The sequence below is a fragment of the Silene latifolia genome, chromosome 7, assembly GCF_048544455.1.
Source record: "Silene latifolia isolate original U9 population chromosome 7, ASM4854445v1, whole genome shotgun sequence".
Classification (NCBI taxonomy): domain Eukaryota; kingdom Viridiplantae; phylum Streptophyta; class Magnoliopsida; order Caryophyllales; family Caryophyllaceae; genus Silene; species Silene latifolia.
Window position 1 is genome coordinate 81654644 of NC_133532.1, and position 20138 is coordinate 81674781.

A 20138-nucleotide genomic window follows, 5' to 3' on the forward strand; every position below is an offset into this window, starting at 1 on the left:
ATTCATCTAAAAATTTGAGTTTTAGAAAGATAAAAACTCTTCCTTCTCTTCCTTCTCTCTAACCGAAATAATAGAGAGTTCCATAATATTTTTGGGTCAATTTTTCCACTAAATTAATATTGTTCTAGTATACATAATATTAATTTAATTAAGAGTTTGCTTTGGGTATTATACTTTGGGAGGGATCCTATACTTGGATCACTACAACAGATAATAGCTTTTGTGGCGTTTAATTTGTATTTTAACGGCATTTATAAATGCCACAAAACGTTTTAACAGCATTAAGTCTTTTGCCGCAAGATCCAATGTCGGGAGAAGTCCTCGTGGCATTTATTGGATATGCCTGTGAAAGCCAATATAAATGCCATGCTATCACAAATTTCGAGATTGCTCTATAACTGCATTTTAATTGATTTCCCTCTTAAAAATAATTAATTAATATTACACATTATTCTTTTTTCTTGTTATAGTTTTTGTTTATGCATTACTGTTCAACAACCTTTCAAGCTTTTGAGATTGCTTTTTTTTTTTAAAATAAAATGCAAATATTTAAAAAAAAAATAAAAAATAAAAAGACTTACAAAATAACAACCTTAATGGAATATAGAACTTTCATATATCAGTGTCTTACAAAAGCCTTATATAAATTTGAGCTCAGTACATTAACAAAAGCCAATTTACTACAGAATTAACATAAGGCTCAATATAAATAACATGTACTCCAACATTCACAAAAGCTTCCATTGACATCCATGATCTCGTGCCATATCCAATACTTCCAACTCAATTGCCTGAAGTCGTACCATAGTCATCACTTCTAACTTGATTCTAATAAGGCTTCGTGAAAACCAAAATGCCATCTATCCTCCTCCTCATACGTTTAATCCTGGGCAAAAGAAACCCAAAGTCACTTCCTTCACCCATCAAATACAATCTGTATCTTTTACACATTCAAAACTTACACGCAAAGCAATAATAAGCCAATATGAAGTAGATTTCCACGATCATATCACACCCCCTTCATGCGAGAGGGCAATGTTAAAAAAATTAACAATCCAATTTTGAATGTGTCACAAATTTTGAATGTGTCACAGGCTCACGACAACCTGAAATTAAATATGTCTAACACCACACAACAAGACAATGATTGTCTTGAAACTTGACGTCACAATAACGGATGGCGTTTTGTGTTGATTACACAACACCAATAACTAAATAACATGTTAAACAATCCCAGGCATCTTGAACAAGCAATCTAATATGTAACAATGTAAAATATCAAGAAAAGGACTTACTTTAGTTTTTCTTGTGGTGTTTATGAGAACTAAATGAAGGATTGCGGCAATGTATAGTTGTGACTGAGAATATCTCTACCAAATAAAGTCATCTTGAGCATGGTTAGCTCCTCTTGCATTTTTCTTTGAGCTACGAGATTGTCGTCTTGTATCTTGGCACGTTTATCATTCACCTTCTTTAGCTCAACCTTCAAAAACTTAATTTTTTCATTACATAAAATGTGAGCAATCATATAGTCCTTCGCTAACAAGTTAAATTAAAATAAAAATTGAATAAACCCTTGATAAAATCAAATACAACAAGTCACCACTCACCTTTGAAGGAAGCGACAGGCCAAGACGTCACGAAAATGTAGCCAACGGTTCGCCAAAGCTCTGACTATTCAAAGCAAAGTTAAAATTATAACTGAAAGCAAAGAAAAGGTAAAGTAAAAATCCTAAATTCACAAAAACAAATGTTAGATCTATAATCCAATCAAGCATAGTTATTAGGTGGTCAGAACTCTATATTCAATTTAGATAAAACTTCAAGGTTAGAAAAGTGTGCGTAAGGGTCGGCTTAGTCATGTTGCAACAAAGATATCATCTATTGAAGAAATTTGTGAGTTAATTAATTAATAAGTGCCGTATTAAGAGTGGTATCATCTCCAATGAAACCGTAAGTGTTACAAATCTTACAATTGAACCAAAGAGCGAACCATTGATGGCATGAGTCAATTAGCGTATAGTGTATGATTTTGATTCATTGCATTTTGATCGGGAACCAAGCAAAGTGAGTTTTTGACTTCAATGTAAATGAAAACTTCTAATTAACCAAAGAACTAAGTAAGAAAAAGGACAAAGTTACCAAAAACGGTATCATAGAACACTAGCATTCGTGCGTGCAAGTTTAGATTTCTATAAAGAACTTTTCAATTTGATCCATAATCATATGCAACATGGATTTCTCTTAAATAACTCGTACTAATAGTACCTACTACGTCCTGGTGAATTTCTTACGTTTTCGTATGCATAAAGATCAAAGTATAAAACAAACATATAAAGTTGCCTTTTCTTTTCTCTCTTCTACTTATACAAAAACAATGGTAAAGGATAGGGGTTAAAGATATGTAAAAAGCCGGGTTCAACAAACGAAACAAAAGGAGCAAGGGAACCTTTGATCCTTCAGCAAACATAATTTTGAAAATAGTTAACCTTCAATGGACGATGCTTAAACTATTGAAAGGTGTTAAATTGATGATCTACCTTCTTTAATTTCACTTTAGCAAGGTATCCAGTAGATGGACTCCAATAGCAAAAAGAACCGGTCTTTATAAGCATAATACAACACTTAGCCTTCAACTTTACTTCAAGCATAAGTGCCAAAAATCACTAGCAAGTAGCAAAGACACCCACTTTGCAAACTAATAGAAGCATATGTAGGAATTCATAGGAAAATAGACAAACATCTACACAAATAGCGCCATCAATTAGCATCAACTGCTATAGAAATTCCTCTTTTCAAAGTGAATTTATATCACACATAACTTAATTTTCTGATATTATATTTTCTCAAAACACAGGATAAGAAATACACTAATAAAGCGAACACTAAGAAAACAGGTACGAAATTGTATACTTTTTTACTCTCTATACTCCACACCATAATAATAAATATATATATAAGTTAATTTTTGATTAGAGAGCATACCACAAACGCTTTTGCTAAGTTAATCACCAAATAGCAGTTATACCACAATAATCTGATCCTTAGATCTATCAAAATCGTGCATAGAGTTTGCACTATCAAAGGCAAAACCTAATCTAGCGCACATTTATCCTCAAGCATCTTAATTAAATTGGATTTTTGGTAAAGTGGGCTTAAACATAAACAAACATACCTTTAATTTTGCAGCTTGATGTGTTTCCTTTGCTCTCTAGTCGATGGATTTAGTCAATTAGCAAAAAGATGATGCAGTGAGGGAGTATGAGGTTAGGTTTAGCACATACGGAGTATGATTTAAGCGTTTTGGGGCTTTTTTTTTTCAATTTGAAAAGGTAATTTGAGAAATGACCGCCAGATAGAAAAAATTGTGCGCGCCGAAGTGCCTAAAATGTTATAAGGCGGCATTTCAGCTAAATGTCAGGTTAAATGCCACAATAAGTACACTTAAGGTGGCATTTATACTTTGTGCTGTTAGATAAATGCTGTCTAATATTAGATTTGTTGTAGTGGATCCTAGTTCATCCATTGAGGAAAGCACAAGAACAAGAGAGAATGAGATCTCTCTTGTGCCCAAATAAACCGAAATACCAATGTAAGATAGAGATTTCTTCTTTAACTATTTTATTGTTTGCATGCATAAGATCACCATTTAATTTTATGACTAAATTAACAAAAACATATATGAATATGTTAGTATATAGATCTACTTTTCCTTCAAAAGTCACGTAAAGATCCTTTCTAAGATGCCAAACATTGCATTCAACCGGGTGATTAAAGGAGCATTAAAACATGACCATAGGATTCCTTGAGCATTAAACCAAGAATTGAAGAGAAAATACCCGGGCAATGGTAACCCCGATCGGGGTTGGGTGTCCCCGATCGGGGACGTGAGATTCTCACTTGTTTACGTTACACACTCAAGTCCTATATAAAGGAACCTCGACACAAGTATTTGATACCATCTTTTCTACACACTTTTACATAGAAATTCTCTCTAAATTTAGTAGTTAGTTTAGGTTAGCTCTTAGTTTAGTTTAGTTTAGATTTACTTTATGTTATTTACATTTCCTATTTACATTTCAAGTTATAAAACAATTTACATTTACAAGTTATTTATATTACAAGTATTGTTCTTCCATTTCCATTTCCATTTCCAATTGCAAGGTAATTTCTTATTCATATTTTCATTATGTTTTCATTTATCATTAGTTTAATTTACATTTCCACCATGTTAGAGTAGTTTCTTTTGTCTAGGGAATGAAAGGAGCCATGCATAAAAAGTATTTGCAAAATGTTAAATTAGGTTGATATAATATTGTCTAATTGTTTCTATCACATGTTTGCATCGTCACGTTTAATCTTTGTTTAAAGGCCTTATTCATTGATTAACTTTGTTCATTCGTTCTAAAAGTCGAGTGGCACGGAATTGAATTAGATTAAGCATGCGTAGTAGGACGACCTAGTCATGGACGAGAGTTTCTCTAGGACCCGGTCTATGGTTGACACTAATATCGTAAGGTGGGTGTCTCTAAGCCTAAACAATTAACGATTTATCAACTCATATGTTTAATTTGAGCATTTACATAATTTGCATGTGTGACCCGACCTCTCTAGATTATTTCTTTATCATTATTGTTTTCTTCCATAATCCAACTAACCAATCAACAAACGATAACCGACCTCAAGGTAAAATTCACTCCATATCGACTAATTAACAACTCTCGTCTCTCTGTAGTTCGACCCCTACGTATTACATTCATTTGTTTTGCTAGGGTATAAATATTATCTTTGCATAGGTGTGCGATAGACTATCACATCACCTACCCCAAATACACCTACTAACACTAATTAATTATCCATGATGAATTCCCCCAAAAGTTAGGGTTTAAAGACTAGAAAATGAGAGGTCTTTACTTACTAGGTGAAGGAGATGAAGAGGAAGGTAGTAGATCTCCTAATCCAAGCTTACATCCCAAGTAGAAGGTGTTTGTGAAGGTTTTAGAGAGAGGGGAGAGAGTTTGGAGAGATAAGGGGGAAGGTGGAAGTGATTTAGGGTTAGGGAGGAAAGGGATTAAATCACGTGTTCTGAAAAGGTGGCACTCGACCGAGTGCCGAGTCCACTCGGCCGAGTAGCACTCCACTCGGTCGAGTGGACGCACTAGGTCGAGTGTACCTTTCACTCGACCGAGTAAACCCACTCGATCCGTTGCAACACCACTCGGTCTAAGCTCAGGTCTAGTGTAAGGCTATCCTTCCCTTCCGAGTGCTCTCTCATCGGTCTAAGTACGGGTCCTACAAAGGCTGGGTATTACAAGTTCATTTACCTAGGAATGCCTAGTAAGACTCTTTGTTAAATGAGGGTGTTACAGTTCTGTCTCCTTTTACGCCAGTACCCGTTTATCTATATCACACTATCTCCCAAACCCGTAGGTATTTTTGTAATTCGTAGGTTTTGGTTTGTAAGCTTGGCAACTGGCTAACTTATGTAGGCTTGTACATTTACTCCAGTTTCCTTTCAATACAATTAATCGTTGTCAAAAAAAAAAAAAGAATAATGAGATGGCGCCACCGGGTGGTACTTAAACTGAGTGCCACCAAGGGAATAATAGTAAATGTTTTGTTTATTTTCACTTTCCTCCAATGAATTCTGAATTTCAAACTAATTAGAAGAAAAGGGTAGTTTAGGAAACATAATTGTACAATGCGTCCGTCAATGACGCCATCTTTGTAGAAATTTTGCAGCAGTTCTTCAAAACCAAGAAGACCATTGATCTAATCTTTCCATTTGGATCATGAATATGCTCAAGTTTATCCTTTATATGATGCGCACAATGATTACCTATAAAAGAAGACTTAAATTCATGTTGTGTGGGTAAGCAGCAGACCTGTCGTCAATTGATCCGATCCGATCGATTTTTTTCAATGTCTTCTTTACCGCTTTCGTTGGCTTGTAGATGACGAATTCATTAGATGGAAAACGAGGTTGATTAATAACACAATTTAGCGATGAAGAAACATAATTACTTGAGAAGATAAATTGTTTTGGTGTAAAATATTATTTAGAAAATTGATTATTAAGAGTTAGATTTTAATTGAATAGATAAAAAAATTACATAAATACCCTTAAATAGTTGGCGCAAAAACGAAAATTAACCTTTTTTTTATTTTTCCTTTTTTTATAAATTATGGTGGCGCCGAGATTCGACGCCACCCGGTGACGCCTTATCACCATCCAAAAAAAAAGGTTTGTACACCGTATATTATGTTGGATTTTAAAATGGATAAAAAAAGTGCAAATCTTTTATAGTGTTCCGATTTGACCCAATCGGTGAGCCGTATGATTAAATGAGGGTGTTACAGTTGTGGCTCCTTCTACGCCAGTACCCGTTTATCTATATCACACTATCTCCCAAACCCATAGGTTTTTTGTAATTCGTAGGTTTTGGTTTGTAAGCTTGGCAAGTGGCTAACTTATGTAAGCTTGTCCATTTACTCTAGTTTCCTTTCAATACAGTTAATCGTTGTCAAAAAAAAAAAAGTTTGTACACCGTATATTATGTTGGATTTTAAAATGGATAAAAAAAGTCCCAAATCTTTTATGGTGTATTCCGATTTTGACCCAATCGGTGAGCCGTATGATCCAACCCGCTGATCCGTTTGCCCGGATGAATAGTAGTGTTACCAAAGGGAGTGTCAACTATCAAGTGTGTTGGTGACTGCGACTCTGTGAGGGTCCTTATTTCATCGCTGATGTTGTGCATGACATAAGCCGGCGGAGGCATGTCTGATGCGACGGTCAGAAGCGATGGCAACGGAGGGGACGAATGGGTGGTGGTGGAGTGCAAGGACCCCACTCTCATCGAAGGGTCATCAGATTCCACTCCTCTCTCTCAAACTTCCATCTCTACTTGTCACATTTCTTCCTGGGACATTCCCACTATTCTCAATCATCAGATTGTCAAAGTCAACATCCTTCGCTCTAGGTTTGCTTTCTCCTTACCATATACTCCTCTATTCGTCTCAATCCTTTGTTTATCTTTAATTAAAATACAGTTAGTTCTTATGTCGCTTAATTACAGGCTGATTGAAGAGTCTACTTATTTTCGAACACTATTTGCCGGGAATTTCAGGTACTTTCTTTTATTTTATGCTGAAATTGAAATTGGACAACTACAACAACAGTATTATCTCAGTTGCTTTGCTGGAAACAGACTCTTTTGAATGCCTCTTAGTACAAACTAAAACTAATCACAAATTCTTGGTAAAGACCGTCCTAAATAAGACTGTTTTAAGCAAGACCTACTCTTAATTATTAGGTTGTAGCTGTATTTCTCTTGCAATCTCTAGTACCCAACAGAAATTTACGAATGCTTGTGTATGGTATTCTAGTTGAATGAGTAGAAACCAAAATTCGACTGAGTGTATTCTGATTATTAGTGGCGTGTCCCCCAAAAATTAGGGTTGTATTTTATTCTAGCTAAATGATCAAGGACTTGAGTACAACATGATATGGAGTATGAATCCATCAATGAATAAACGATTCGTATGTAGGTGAGGCTATTTTATTCTGGTGTGGTTTTGTCTTCGTTACTTGTGAAACTTAAGTGACTTTGTTAATTCAAATATTATTGTCCAGTAGTTGGCTATTGGAGACAAGTATTCGTTATCCATCGGTTTGTGATACAAAATGACCCACAAAAAGTACATATGCGGGATTCTTGAAATCTGAAATAGTTGTCAATCGACACAATTTTCATTGTGGGTCATTCCTTAAGGCATTGGAACTCGAATGTTCTCTTTGTTTGGTTAAGTTTGACTCTATGTTGGTTATTTTAATTTTTTAACTTTAGATTTTGCTCTTATATGTGAACTAATATTGTTAAACTTTTTCTATGGTTACTATTCTTATGGAGTTAGAACACGCTGACGGGACAATAATTTCATAATGTTTTTTATTATTGGTCTATCCTCGATGCGTTATCGTCTTTTCTTTATTAGACTGATTTGATTGATTTTATTCTTATATTAATCCCCTTTAACTCTTTTTGCCTAACAGTGAATCATCAATGTGTAGCATTTCTGTGTACTGGAACCCTGAGATGTTTATACCTATATTGAGGTTCATCCATGGATATCACATGGAAATCACGATTTTTAATTTTCTGCCACTCTTTGAGGTCAGTGTTGCCCCTGTTTGGCTGTTTTTGTATAGTTGAATATTAGTATACACCTGCTTGTAGTCAAATTGTTGCAGTAGCAGAGCGTTCTGGTTTAGTTTCTTTGCCTGTGCCCAATTAGGTAGTTGACATTGTTCTGAGTCTTCTGACTTAAGTTAGATGCTAGATATGTGTAATATCAACAAGGACAAATAGCTCTACTTTGTAGGTATTGCAGAACTGACTGGCATTGACGATGCCAAATAATGGAACTTGATGATGAGAGTTTCCAAAGTATCAGCGTCATCTTTTGCCACCACAATATGATTCTCTCACTGCAATCTTGCAGGCTGCACTCTACTTTGGACTAGAAAGGCTTGTCGTTGAATGTAAAACTTGGTTTTGTGATATTATGCTTAAGGAAAGGCTTTCTTCGCAGCAACTTCGTTTGGATGATGTTGTTCGTTTTAGGGATTTTGGTTTGGAACACGGTGAGACTTATTCAGCCAACTTCCATGCGTCAAATATGTTTGGTTGAGTGCTCATCTTTTGCATTAATAACGAATTCATAAGAATCTTTGTACATTGACAGCTGTTGATTGGGTAGTAGAACATTGTACAAGCTACGTCGCGAAAAATTTTGTACGTATCAAAATCGACTTTGTTCCTTTGCAAGGGCAATTGACGTGTTTTTCTTTCTTACAATATTTTTCATAGACTGGTTTGATTTGGAAATCATCCTTCCCATTTTTAGTGTCCCATTCTATTTTGGAAGGATTTCAGGAGAAGTGATGAACTACCTACTCTACCCCTGTATTAATGAGAGCTGAGACCATAACATTGTGGTGGAGATGGTGATAGCTCATTATCTGGGGGCAATATTGGATGCTTATCTTTTTTCCTTGTTAAATATAAAAGGGGGACAATAAAATTGGGATGGAGGGAATAATTAATTTTTCAAAATCTTGATTTTGTTATGAGGCCAGGAGTTCCTCCTGGTTTAAAAATGTTAAATCTCAAGAGCACTATGCTAATAATTTTTGTGAGCATTGTGCTCTATGGCTAATCAACTTTTCTGCTTTTGCTGTTTATGTGTCGTCCCCAAGACATCTATCTCATTACCGCTCCTTTTGGCATTTCTTTTAATCAGATGTGGGCTATGTCCTGCGACATATTTGTTGACGTTCCATACAGCTTCATTCTTGCATGTGTTAAGCACCCTCATCTGACGGTTTACAGGTTAGTTTTGTCATGAACAATTTTTCAGCCTTGACAAATGTACTGTGTGCATACATAATTTTTTCTTGTCATTACAGTGAGAGGCATCTTTGTGAAACGTTACTAGCATGGTCTGCTGCAAACATGGAAACAAGTGGCTTTGAAGATGTTTGGACTGACAAGTGCAACCAGAAGGATATACAGTCAAGCAAGTGGCCAAACATATTTGAGGAGGTAATTTCTATTGTCCAATAAACATAAACTTATTTTCTGATGTTGTTGACGTTCTTTTGCCTGAAACCTCTATGTGGGTACAAAAAAACCAGTAATGAGTATCAACCACTACAAAAAAAAGTAGACTCATGAAAGCTCTATATGCGTGCATGATGAAGTGGCATGGCCAAATTTACATCATTTTCTATATTGCTGTTTAATTCTGTTCAATTGATCTTTCTTTAAGATATGTATGTGAAGGGTAGTTTATTTAGCTTCTGTGTGTGTTAAAGCAGCCCGTGTTTTTGAGGACTTATGTTACTTTAGTTCAAAGAAATTGGGGCATCCCATAATTTTGTTGCTTGGTGGATTTCTTGTCCTCCAATGGTTTTGTGGTATCATACAAAATACTATTTTTGATTAGTTCATTTCAAATTGGTCGAATCAAAAGGCTCATATTTTTTGGTTCTAAATAATAATGGAATAAAAAAAAATGGTTTAGTAACTTAGCTGCGCTTATTTCTATAGGCAGCCATCATTCAATCCAATTCTTAACACATTTTTTTTGGGTTATTTGGAACGTCTCCTTATGTTAGAGCGCTAAGGGTGTGTACTTTTGATTCCCCCTTACTCTAGCTCTTTCATTATTCAGGGTATTTTCTGCATTCATCAATATGATTTTTGCTGGAGTTGGCGATTGACTGGTGGTCGTCGCTATAGTAACTTGGTAGGTCTGGAAATGAAACTAACATGTGGAAATGTCTGTGTTGCAGATACGTGTTGACCTTTTGCCACTCTGGTTTATCATGGGTATGTGATGTATTTCACAGAGGTTTCCAAAATTGAATGGAATAATTCTGGTGGATGTAATAATTTTGTGTATTTTTTGTTCTAATTTTAGCATCGAATTCAAACTTAAGATGTTTATAGGGAAATGCAGGTGTAGTTACTTTTCCACATTTGCGAAGCAGGGTGTTCCTAATACGTTTGGTCTTCTAAAGGGATTGCCCAAAGACTCACATTATTTGGGTGTGGCTGATGACTTTAGTTACGCGAGAATTCGGTTGACAGAATACTCACAGGTATTTGCTTTTAAAAAATGCAGAAGTATACTATTCCACCAATTTGGTATATTCCTTTTTAAATGTGTAAGCAGTAGATAATCGATTGATGGTTAAATGGAATGTGTTCATTTTGATTATATTCTTTCTATTTATCTCAGAATCTGTATAGAGGAGTAATTTCCTGGCCGCCATATGTTATTTGCCATCACCTTTTAACAAATGGTCCTCTGCATAATTTATTTTGTTATACACGTTTCTGTATCATTCCCAATGAAAATGTACATAATTGGAGTTGCCTTGTGATGGTTGTCTTCCTATCTATTGATCCTTAAGGTCACATAATGCTCTTTTTTGGAATATTTTTTCTGGTGGTTTGCTCATAGATTCGTGAATTGTCCTGATGTATCTGGGTATATGACCAAGTATAATAGTTTAGTACACACTTAACAAACATATGTTGCAAAAAATCAGCTATCATAATAATTATTTAGATATCTGTCTAGATCCGTTGACTATTCTGCATGTAGAGGATGATCATACTAGTGCATTATGTTTAAAAAGGATACACTCCCTTTGGACAATGCTCTGTGTTCTTTATCAACATGTTTGTAAGTTATCTTGCAGTATATAATATAACTTTTGCTTATTGTGTGCAGAAACTCGACCTTTCTGGATGCCCTCAAATAACAACATTAATTCTACTACTTTCTTTGCTTCGTCCATCAGACGGTCCCTTATTATTAGATGCTATAAGAACAAGTAATATTGATCTCGAGTATCCAAAATGGCTTTCACTTTTCCCGATTTTGTCTTTTGAGGCAATGGCCGAAGTTGACATATCCAAGTGTTCTCTGTTGCATCTTGGCGCTGCAGTGGATTGCTTTAAGAAGTCATTCCCTTTGTTGAGGACCATTAGGATGGCTCAATTCTTGGATTTTGAAACAATTATGTTATGCAACCTTGTGGAAAATTCTACCATTCGTGAAGTTGACTTAACAGTTGATGTCAGTCCCCTTTTACCTTCAAAAGTATCCGTTTTACATTCTGAGTCAGTAAGTAGACCCACAAAAAAAAGATATTATAATATTTCTCCTCATCGAGAACCAAAACCATGGCCATCAAATATATCAAAGCTTACATTGGAAGGACGAACTGACTTTTCAGGTAAAAGTGGCATTCTCGCTGACCTATTTTATAGCTGCTTATAATCTTTTAGATGAGAACAAATCAGCAAACAGAATTCAAATTCAATGTTCTTTGTTTAGAAGTTTGCTTTTCACCTTTTCAGTACTTTTGACAAATGACTCTTCGAATGTTTAGTCAAAATTTTGACAGACATAAAAGGATGGAACTGAAAATGGCAGTGAGAAATTGGAGAATATGCTGCTGACCAGATTAGCCATTCGTTCTTGTCTGAAATTGTTCCTTTCCTTCTCTTTGTTTTTTTTTTGTTTCTTCAAACTAATTCTCCAACGTGCATCTCTTTCAAAGTTTTCTCAATTAAACTTTCTGTACTTCACAGTCCCTTCACATCTCCTCTAAGATCTCTTTCATAGCCCCTTACATTCTTTGTTAGCTCTATTTCTCCTTTTCTACTTTTTATCTATTTTCCAAAATGGATAATCAAAGTGGATCATGTTAGTCAACCCCAAAATAATTTTGGGACGAAGGCTTTGTCGTTGTTGGACTGGATGAATAATAAATTATATATGTAATACTCTATTGTAATAGAAGTAGATTTTGTCTTTGATATGACTAAACTTTGCTCTCCTGTTCAGGTAAATTTATTTAAATAGTGTTTTTATTCTTATTTTGATAATCCTTGATTTGGTTTTTTAAATGTTGCTGGCAGATGCAGAGCTCCTTGATGTTGCAGAGTGCTGTGCCTCCTTGATCTATTTGAACATTAGAGGTTGCTTGTCTGTAACGGATATCGGTATTGCAAATCTTATTGTAAGATGTGCAAAATTGCATTCGATTATAGCCACAAACACCTCATTTGGAGGAAATTCAATTTCTGCTCTTTGCTCTAGAGCTCAGGGTACCGCAAATTCTCCTTTTACAGAAGTAGATGTGGAACATGTAAAAATATCAGACATTAACCTACAAATGCTTCATATAGGTGGCTGCAAGGGTGAGTACTTCTGCGCTCACAAATCTCTTATATATCTATTCTAATCATCCATGGCTTTCTGAAATTGACTAGTTACTGACATCAAGTATCTTGTCAGTTGTCATTATTTATTATGGTTTCAAAATGAACCAAAACAAAAAAAAGATGCAAAATGTGGCTGGAAATTTTGGAAGTTGCTTGAATATAAAAGCAAATTCTTGAGTTATGTTTTTTTGAAAATTTTGGAGTTCTGTTTTAAAAGAATGAAGTGTATATTAAATGTATGTGGTAGCTGTTATTTTTATATTATGTTTAGCAATAGCAGATGTTGAGCTATTGACAAACAACAAAAATCTCTTCTCTATCAGGCTGCTAATAAAAAATGATGAGAAACTACGATAGAGATTCTGCTATTATGTAGTACTTGAAGCTCAATTCATTATTGAGTAATGGTGTCTTGATTGCTTGGAAATAATGAAATATTGTATGGTATGGTCATAAAGTTAGAGATAACAAGAATAGCACTTTCATGGGAGCTCTTTCGCTCCCTTTCTATTTCTTTGGGACAAGCACGAGGTTTGCACGAATTTGTAACGAGTATGGCTATTAGGCTCTTTTCTGCCCTCCTATTGATTGTGTTATGGGGAGTGTATCTATTAAACATTTCCCTACCGTAGATCATTCGATTGCGACATTGCATGATGTCTCATTCTCAATCATCCATTAAAGATTGAGGATAGCACATGAGGTGCTATGATAATTACTCCCTACTCCCCAGTATTATGGTGCACTAGTATATTTGAAACTCACCTCTTTTTTCTGTTAAGGTGCTGCTGTTTGAAGTGGCAAACAAGTATCACCAATTTAAAATTATCTATCTTTTTAGATAATTGGAAAATAATTAATGCACAGTTGCCTTATGAAACAAAAAAAAAGGGCTGTTAACTTGTGCAGGAGCTGCATTGCATTAAAAACTGCGTCCTTATCTGCCAATAAAAAGAAAAGGTTCTACACATATTTTAGGATGCAGTGTTAGGATCTGAAATTTGTGAGGAGCTGTAGTATGATGTCTCAGGTTAGACCGTTTGTGGAGCATTTAATTTTGTGGTGCATATGTGAAGAAATATTATTGCCTTGATTGGCATCTCCATTTTTTTAATGCTTTACATTGCTAAGAAAACAGTGGCTATTGCATTTCTCTCTCTCTGAGAAGCACCTTGTAAATATTAATCTTCAAATTGCTAAAGTATTCACGTACCTTCTTGTTAATCTTGTTCCCGTGCAGGTGTCTGTGAAACATCTCTTGTGAATATTTTGTCTAAAGGACGCATGCTCAAGAGTCTTTGCTTGAGAGACACTTGCCTGGTAGACCACGCGTTATATAGGTTTCTCGGTTCTGCCTTGGAGATGCTTGATGTTTCTAACACCATGGTTAGTTTGTAGCTATGTGAATAAAGTAACATGATATTTTGTTAGAGTTCGGAGAAATGAGGTCTCCGATTTCCGAACATAAAGTTGGTTCCTGACTTCCTGCCCTAGAGTAATGATATTATGGATTAGAGACCAATGAGCAAAGAACCCCTTTGCACCCCTTTTATCATTTAGACGTAACCAAATAAGGACACTTAATGGCATGCCTGGAATAGGAGCAGCAAGTGGGAGGTATTTGGAGGTGAAATATGGGTGGTGCTTTATTGTAGCGATGGTTGAAGGAAGAAGAGTTGGCGATTTAAAATTCTGTATCTGGGATAATTTATTACACTAGGGCATGATAGTTGAGCTGTTTCACCCAAATTTACTCTAATTCTGGCTTGCCCCAACACTAGGAATGTGCAAGCAAGAGCCAGGGTTACCTATTTATTTTTTTATTATTTTTTTAATATGCAATATGTGATATCCGATTAATGACGATTTCTTAACAACTTAAAATCAGTTAATTTCATCTCTTGTGTTAGTCAATTGCTCTTACGTATGCAACTAGACTTCATTGTTCGAAGCATGCGTGAAGGTTGAAGTGAACCTGTCAATTTCACTGTTAGAAGCTCTTCCTTCAATAAAAGAAAGACAAAAAGAACATAAAAGGCTTGTATCTTTTTCTTGCATAGTGAAGTATGTCATATGATGGACTTTCCAGTTTTGATTTTTTTTTTTTTTTATATTTTATTTTAATTTTTGCTGTTGTAGATTTCAAGAGATGCTTTATTGTACATGGTTATGAAAAATCCTGGCCTGGAATACTTGGAAACCAGTGGATGTAGGAATTTGTGCCTACATGGGAAAAAGAATAGTGAAGACAATTTGGCATCTTGGTATCCTTGTGAGAAAATTTTCAGTATGCTGGGAAAGGAATGCCGGTTAGAAAAGCTAGCAATTGGGTGGGGTTTCTCTGATTCATCTGTCCATGCAATTGGTCCTGGTTTGAAATCTCTTAAAAATTTGAAGGTGGGGTTAGGCGGATCATTAGGTCCAGAAGGAATGAATCTGTTGTGCACTTTATGTCCTTTGCTGGAATCTGTGTCTATTACGTTTCAGGTATTGTCGACTGCTCATGCGCATTGTATACTACTATATTATACTATTATAGTGATTTTGAGGTCACTGTTTTGCCAGGGGTTAAATGATTAATTTAGAGCTGTCTACAATTTTAATTTTCCAACAGAGAGAGTAGTTGTGAACTTATATTTCTTGCTTGTACTTTTGGTCAAAAGAACGGATATTTGCTTGGAATGAGATGATATTCATTATAAGAACCAGCAATTGATTCAAATCTTTCATGTCATTCGCAAGATGTAGCCTGGTTACCTATAAAAGAACAATAAGTGCTCTCCTAGATGAGCAAAATGTGCTGACGAGAGTACGAGACTGGAGTTACTTTTTTGTTCTAAAACATATCTCCTCGTATATGTTCTTCCAAATCTAAACAATTGTGGCGTCTATCTACAGGTGATTTCTGATATTGCCATCATGAAATTGTTGGTAACATTGAAAAGCTTACGGGCATTATCTATCCGCTATTGTATCGGGGACATATCCCAGCTGGCCTTGAATTGTAAGGCTCCACACTTGAGAAAGTTAAAGCTGGAAAGGGTGACTCCCTGGATGACAAATGACAACTTGGCTCTGCTGACTCAAAATTGTGTCAATTTAATTGAACTTTCATTGGTGGGATGCACATGTTTAGATGGAGGTTAGTATACATTATTATAGAGTGAAAATGCTATAACACTATGAGTTTGTTGAGAAATTGTATCCGACGCATGCTCGCATAGTATTAAATCACAGTATGGGCCATAGCATTCTAATCTCACTAAATACAGTCAATATCGCCTTAGAATGTGATAAAATACCGCCGCGGTGATCTTTATAGCCTATACAAGGGTAATGTGTTTTGACTTGTGTACATTTGACCTCCCCATACATGCTGCTCGCGGGAGCCCTCGAAGCACTTAGATAATGTGGTTGTTTGCTGTACAAAAAGCTTCTTTGTGTTTTAGACCTGGGATTAGGGTTGCATACATCCGCATTTTTGTTATTGCACCAGAGCTTTTATCGGCATTGTGGTTATGTTTTCATTGCTTGGTGAATCATACACAGTTAGATTAGCTGTTTTGTTCGTGGTACTTATGTCTAATACTGTGTGTCCCTGACTTTAGTGGAAAAGATATACACTCTTATGGAATATCATGCATCTGAACATTTGTTCTGCATTTCACGTTGTTGCCTAATGAATTCCCTCTTTTGTAGATGCTCAGGAAATCATTTCATCAGGTTGGCCAGGCCTTGTTTGTCTCCATTTAGAGGTACTTACAAGGATTTGTCAGTTCGAATCACTTCCTGTATTTTAGTATCCTGCTATCGTGTTTTAACAGAAAAGTGTGCATGCAAGTACTGAGATATTGGTACCCAAATATGGCGCTGATGTCTTGCTTGGTTTATCTTACATATGTATTTTTTTTATTATCTTCATTGGTAGTTGGTACCCATTAAATAACTAAAAGAGAAAGAGAGAAATGTTGAAAAAAAAGCGGTACTAGGTATTGTTCTGCCTTTTCTACGTAGATCTTTTGAAACAGAATTCTTGAGCAACTAATGGTATGATGTTATGGCTCTTTCTCTGATACCTCTAATACTGTAAACTGTTCTTGTTCACTGGGTGTAAAGTGTGAACAAAAGAGCATAAACTGATTTGGTCTAGAGTACCATTTAATTTTTGTTTTTGCTCATAATTTGGCATTTGGTAATCTATTTGAGTAATATTATAAAGTCGAGCTATGGTTTGAATTCTACCTGCCGATAACTTCTTTAATTTTGCTTTCACTTTACTACCATTGTGAGTGGTCGTTGAACCTGTAATAGACGTTGCTTTTGACTCCTGATTTAGTTACCTTAGCTGACTGGTGTTTTGTGCTTATAACGTTTGTGTTAGGACTGTGGATTAATAACTTCAAAAGGGGTTGGTGCTCTTTTTGACTGCAAAGCAATGGAAGACCTCCTGCTTCGCCACAATGTAAACTTCGTCATGCTTTGTCTTTTGTAATGTCATATGTATGAATGCAGATGGATCTTTCAGAAAACACTAGAAATTATATGCTTTACTCCGCCATATTTCGTTTTGGCTTTGTCGCAAATAAATTTATTGTAAATTTCTCGTATAACCCTCGTATAATTTTGTATATGAAAGAGGGTCAAATAAAAGGACCACATTTCTGGTTGTCTTATTCTGGTTTATTCCACATCTTGCATTTTTCTTGCGTAGTATATTTTTAAAGCTTGCTTCTTATTCTGATTGTTTATCTTAAGTTCTGAGAAAAACAATGTAAATATGTAAATTGGAGAAATGAAGCGATGAGCGATCACATTATTATATAAATAATGATAACTCTGACTATGAATTGCTGCTTGCAGGGCTGTGGGATCTGGAGAAACTTTATAATCCATGCTGCTTCCAAAGTAAGTCATTTAGGGTGCGTTTGGATTGAAGGAATTGGAGGGAAAGAGAAGGAGGGGATTTGAAGGGATGAAAAATCCATTGTTTGGTTAGCAAAATGGAGGTGGAGGGATTTGAAGGGGAGGGAAAATGGATCCCTCCATTTCCCTCCTCCAAGCCAAATTATTTTCTCTCCAACAACGGCAAGATTTGAAGGAAAAACCACCTCCTCCATTCTCCCTCCTCTCCCTTTCCTTTCCCTCCTTCCTCCTTCCCTCCCTTTCCCTCTTTTTTTGTTATCCAAACACACCCTTAATACTGCTAGAATATGTAGTACTCCTTCCGTGCCATTGGGTTGTTAATTTTTATCCTTTTAGGCTGGTCCGCTAATTGTTTAATGTTTCTGTTTTTGTAAATCCTCTCCATGTCAAACAACGAAAATGCCTTGATTTTTATCCCATGTGCAATGAGAGGTCCCCCTAACACACAAACAATAAATAAATAAATAAACCTACAAAAATTATTTCACATGGGTATTTCAGTAATCTACTTGTTCAAAAGTCCCCCAACCATACTTCCATGTACGTCTTCTTAACTGTGTCCCAAAAGTGAACGTAAACAATCAAATGGAACGGAGGAGTTATATGTAATACTCGTAAATGACATTCACCATAATTGTAACAGTTGCCTATGCTTAGAAGTTTATCACTAGATTGGTGTGATGCGAGTGAAGGCGACTTAGATCTGCCGAATGTGAGTACCACCATTTTATCTGTTATTTATTTGATTTGCAGTAGTTGATTAATTATGGGGTCTTCAATAGAGTTAGTCTAAACATGTATGTGTGTGATGTTATGTTTGAATCAGATTGAGGATCCTGGACTAATATATCAGTCTGCAGTGTGCATATGCCCTTTTTTTAATTGATGTAATCACATGCTGGGCTGGGCAGTCTTGGATCCACACAAAACATACCTGTAGTTCTAAAAAGGATATGTAAACAATTGGCTAGCGTAGACCAAAGTGGAATTCGTAATCTATTGACAGGGTCACAGGAATTAATCAGTCATATTCACAAGTAGTCTTTGCTGATTGCTTGCAAGTCTTATAACCAAGTGAAGATAATGCATAATGGAAACCCCCTATGTAGAGTAAAGGTGGCAATCAGGTCTGACCTTAGGTCAGTTATGGGTCAGTTTAAGCGGGTTGTGCCATATCGGATTGGGTTGTGCCTGGCCAGTAACGGGTTGCGGGTCGGTTACAATTCATGTCGGTCATTGTTGGGTCGTGTCATCATCGAGTGACAAGTCGGGCTCGGGCTCGACTCGGCTCGGCTCAGGTGCATTTATTATAGTTGAGGCACGTGGTGGGATCTATGGTCGTGTTCAGATTTCCAATTTGGTATATTGGGTTCAATATGGTGGCTGGTCGAACTTTTAAGGCTAATTATGGTGTTCGGTGGGTCAAATATGTTGATATGGTTGTTTTGGGGGGGCTGAGTGCTGACTGTGAAGGTTTAGTAAGTTGTAGGTTGTGGGCTGAAATTTTCGGAAGTTGCAAGCGGGAATTTCCAGGGTGGTGCTTGTTGGGGTCAGTAGGTCGAGGGCAGCCGACGATGGTGTGGTGGTGGAAGGATGAGGATATTGGCAAAGAGTTGTGGTTATAGACGTAATGACGTATGGTTAACATTAAATTAGCTCTAATGTAAAACGGACTCTTTTAATAGCTACTTTTACCCACTAATATGGTTAGATTTGGCTTTTTACATATATAAACTGGATTCGACTTCTTGTTATGTTTAGTGTTTATATTCCCTGTTGCAGTTTACGGACAGGTACTCACTGAGTAATGTAAAGATATCAAGATGCAAGCTCCGGAAATGCTCGTTAGATTTTCACAACATAAAGGCTCAGAAGAGACCTGTACACAAGGAAACGCTAGTACTCTTATGGAACAGCAGGAGTCTTCAGAGGACAGTTGTCAAAGAGAGAATCACATAGTATCATACTCTAGTAGCTTTACCTTATTATAACTAAAATTTGTTATTATAATTGTAGATCAAATGAATTAATTAATGCTCGGTTGCACCCTGCTCTACGGTCCCGACTCCCATGTTCTACTTCTATCTTTAGTTGAAAACTTGAAAGTGTTTCTTCGTCGGAATCTTTAGAATTGTTCCATTTATTTTGGACATGCTTAAAGTTTCTGTGATGTTGCAATTACCTGTTTGCAGACGCAGAGTATAGGTGTAATATAAAAGTATAGGTGTAATATAAAGCAACGGCCTTTTTATATCCGTGTACAACTCTATTGCAGAGGGATATTTTAAGGCTTGCTTGAACGGAGGGTAGTTACCCTCGCTCCTTTAGTTTGTACGCAGTGTCCGCGTACTGACTAATCTTATTTTTGTCCTAGATTTCATCAAGTCCATAATACTAACTTGAGTT

The 20138-nt window shown here is 36.0% G+C and overlaps 1 protein-coding gene and 1 long non-coding RNA gene across 6 annotated transcripts; one reads left to right on the forward strand and one right to left on the reverse strand.

The window, feature by feature from the left end:
- Positions 1–582: 582 nt before the first annotated feature.
- On the reverse strand, positions 583–3468 carry LOC141591158 (uncharacterized). Of its 2 annotated transcripts, none has more exons than XR_012520699.1 (4): positions 3176–3468; positions 1611–1674; positions 1296–1483; positions 583–886 (listed from the first exon to the last, which is right to left on the reverse strand). It is a non-coding gene; the product is annotated as an uncharacterized LOC141591158 (long non-coding RNA). The 2 variants fall into 2 exon arrangements; XR_012520698.1 differs by having other exon boundaries at positions 1296–1492; positions 3176–3464.
- A 3039-nt stretch (positions 3469–6507) lies between these two features.
- LOC141592334 (BTB/POZ domain-containing protein FBL11-like) lies at positions 6508–19854 on the forward strand. 4 transcript variants are annotated; one of them, XM_074412945.1, is made up of 19 exons: positions 6508–6983; positions 7080–7130; positions 8057–8177; positions 8506–8647; positions 8749–8798; positions 9307–9395; positions 9473–9608; positions 10361–10397; positions 10518–10669; positions 11308–11815; positions 12504–12785; positions 14050–14195; positions 14949–15296; positions 15708–15951; positions 16509–16564; positions 17191–17271; positions 17670–17714; positions 18376–18444; positions 19515–19854. In XM_074412945.1, exons 1-19 carry the CDS (start codon positions 6781–6783, stop codon positions 19689–19691), a joined length of 2937 nt encoding a protein of 978 aa, XP_074269046.1. In that variant the 5' UTR covers positions 6508–6780; the 3' UTR covers positions 19692–19854. The 4 variants fall into 4 exon arrangements, with proteins under 4 accessions (XP_074269046.1, XP_074269049.1, XP_074269050.1 ...); XM_074412946.1 differs by having other exon boundaries at positions 6803–6983; positions 7058–7130; XM_074412948.1 differs by lacking the exon at positions 18376–18444.
- Positions 19855–20138: the final 284 nt, after the last annotated feature.

Excerpts from the sequence above, each read along its gene's own strand:
- LOC141592334 (XM_074412945.1), top strand. The coding sequence starts at position 6,781 with ATGTCTGATGCGACGGTCAGAAGCGATGGCAACGGAGGGGACGAATGG. Across the intron at positions 10,398-10,517 it reads GCCACTCTGGTTTATCATGG|GGAAATGCAGGTGTAGTTAC; the intron begins GTATGTGATGTA and ends AGATGTTTATAG. Across the intron at positions 12,786-14,049 it reads TCATATAGGTGGCTGCAAGG|GTGTCTGTGAAACATCTCTT; the intron begins GTGAGTACTTCT and ends GTTCCCGTGCAG.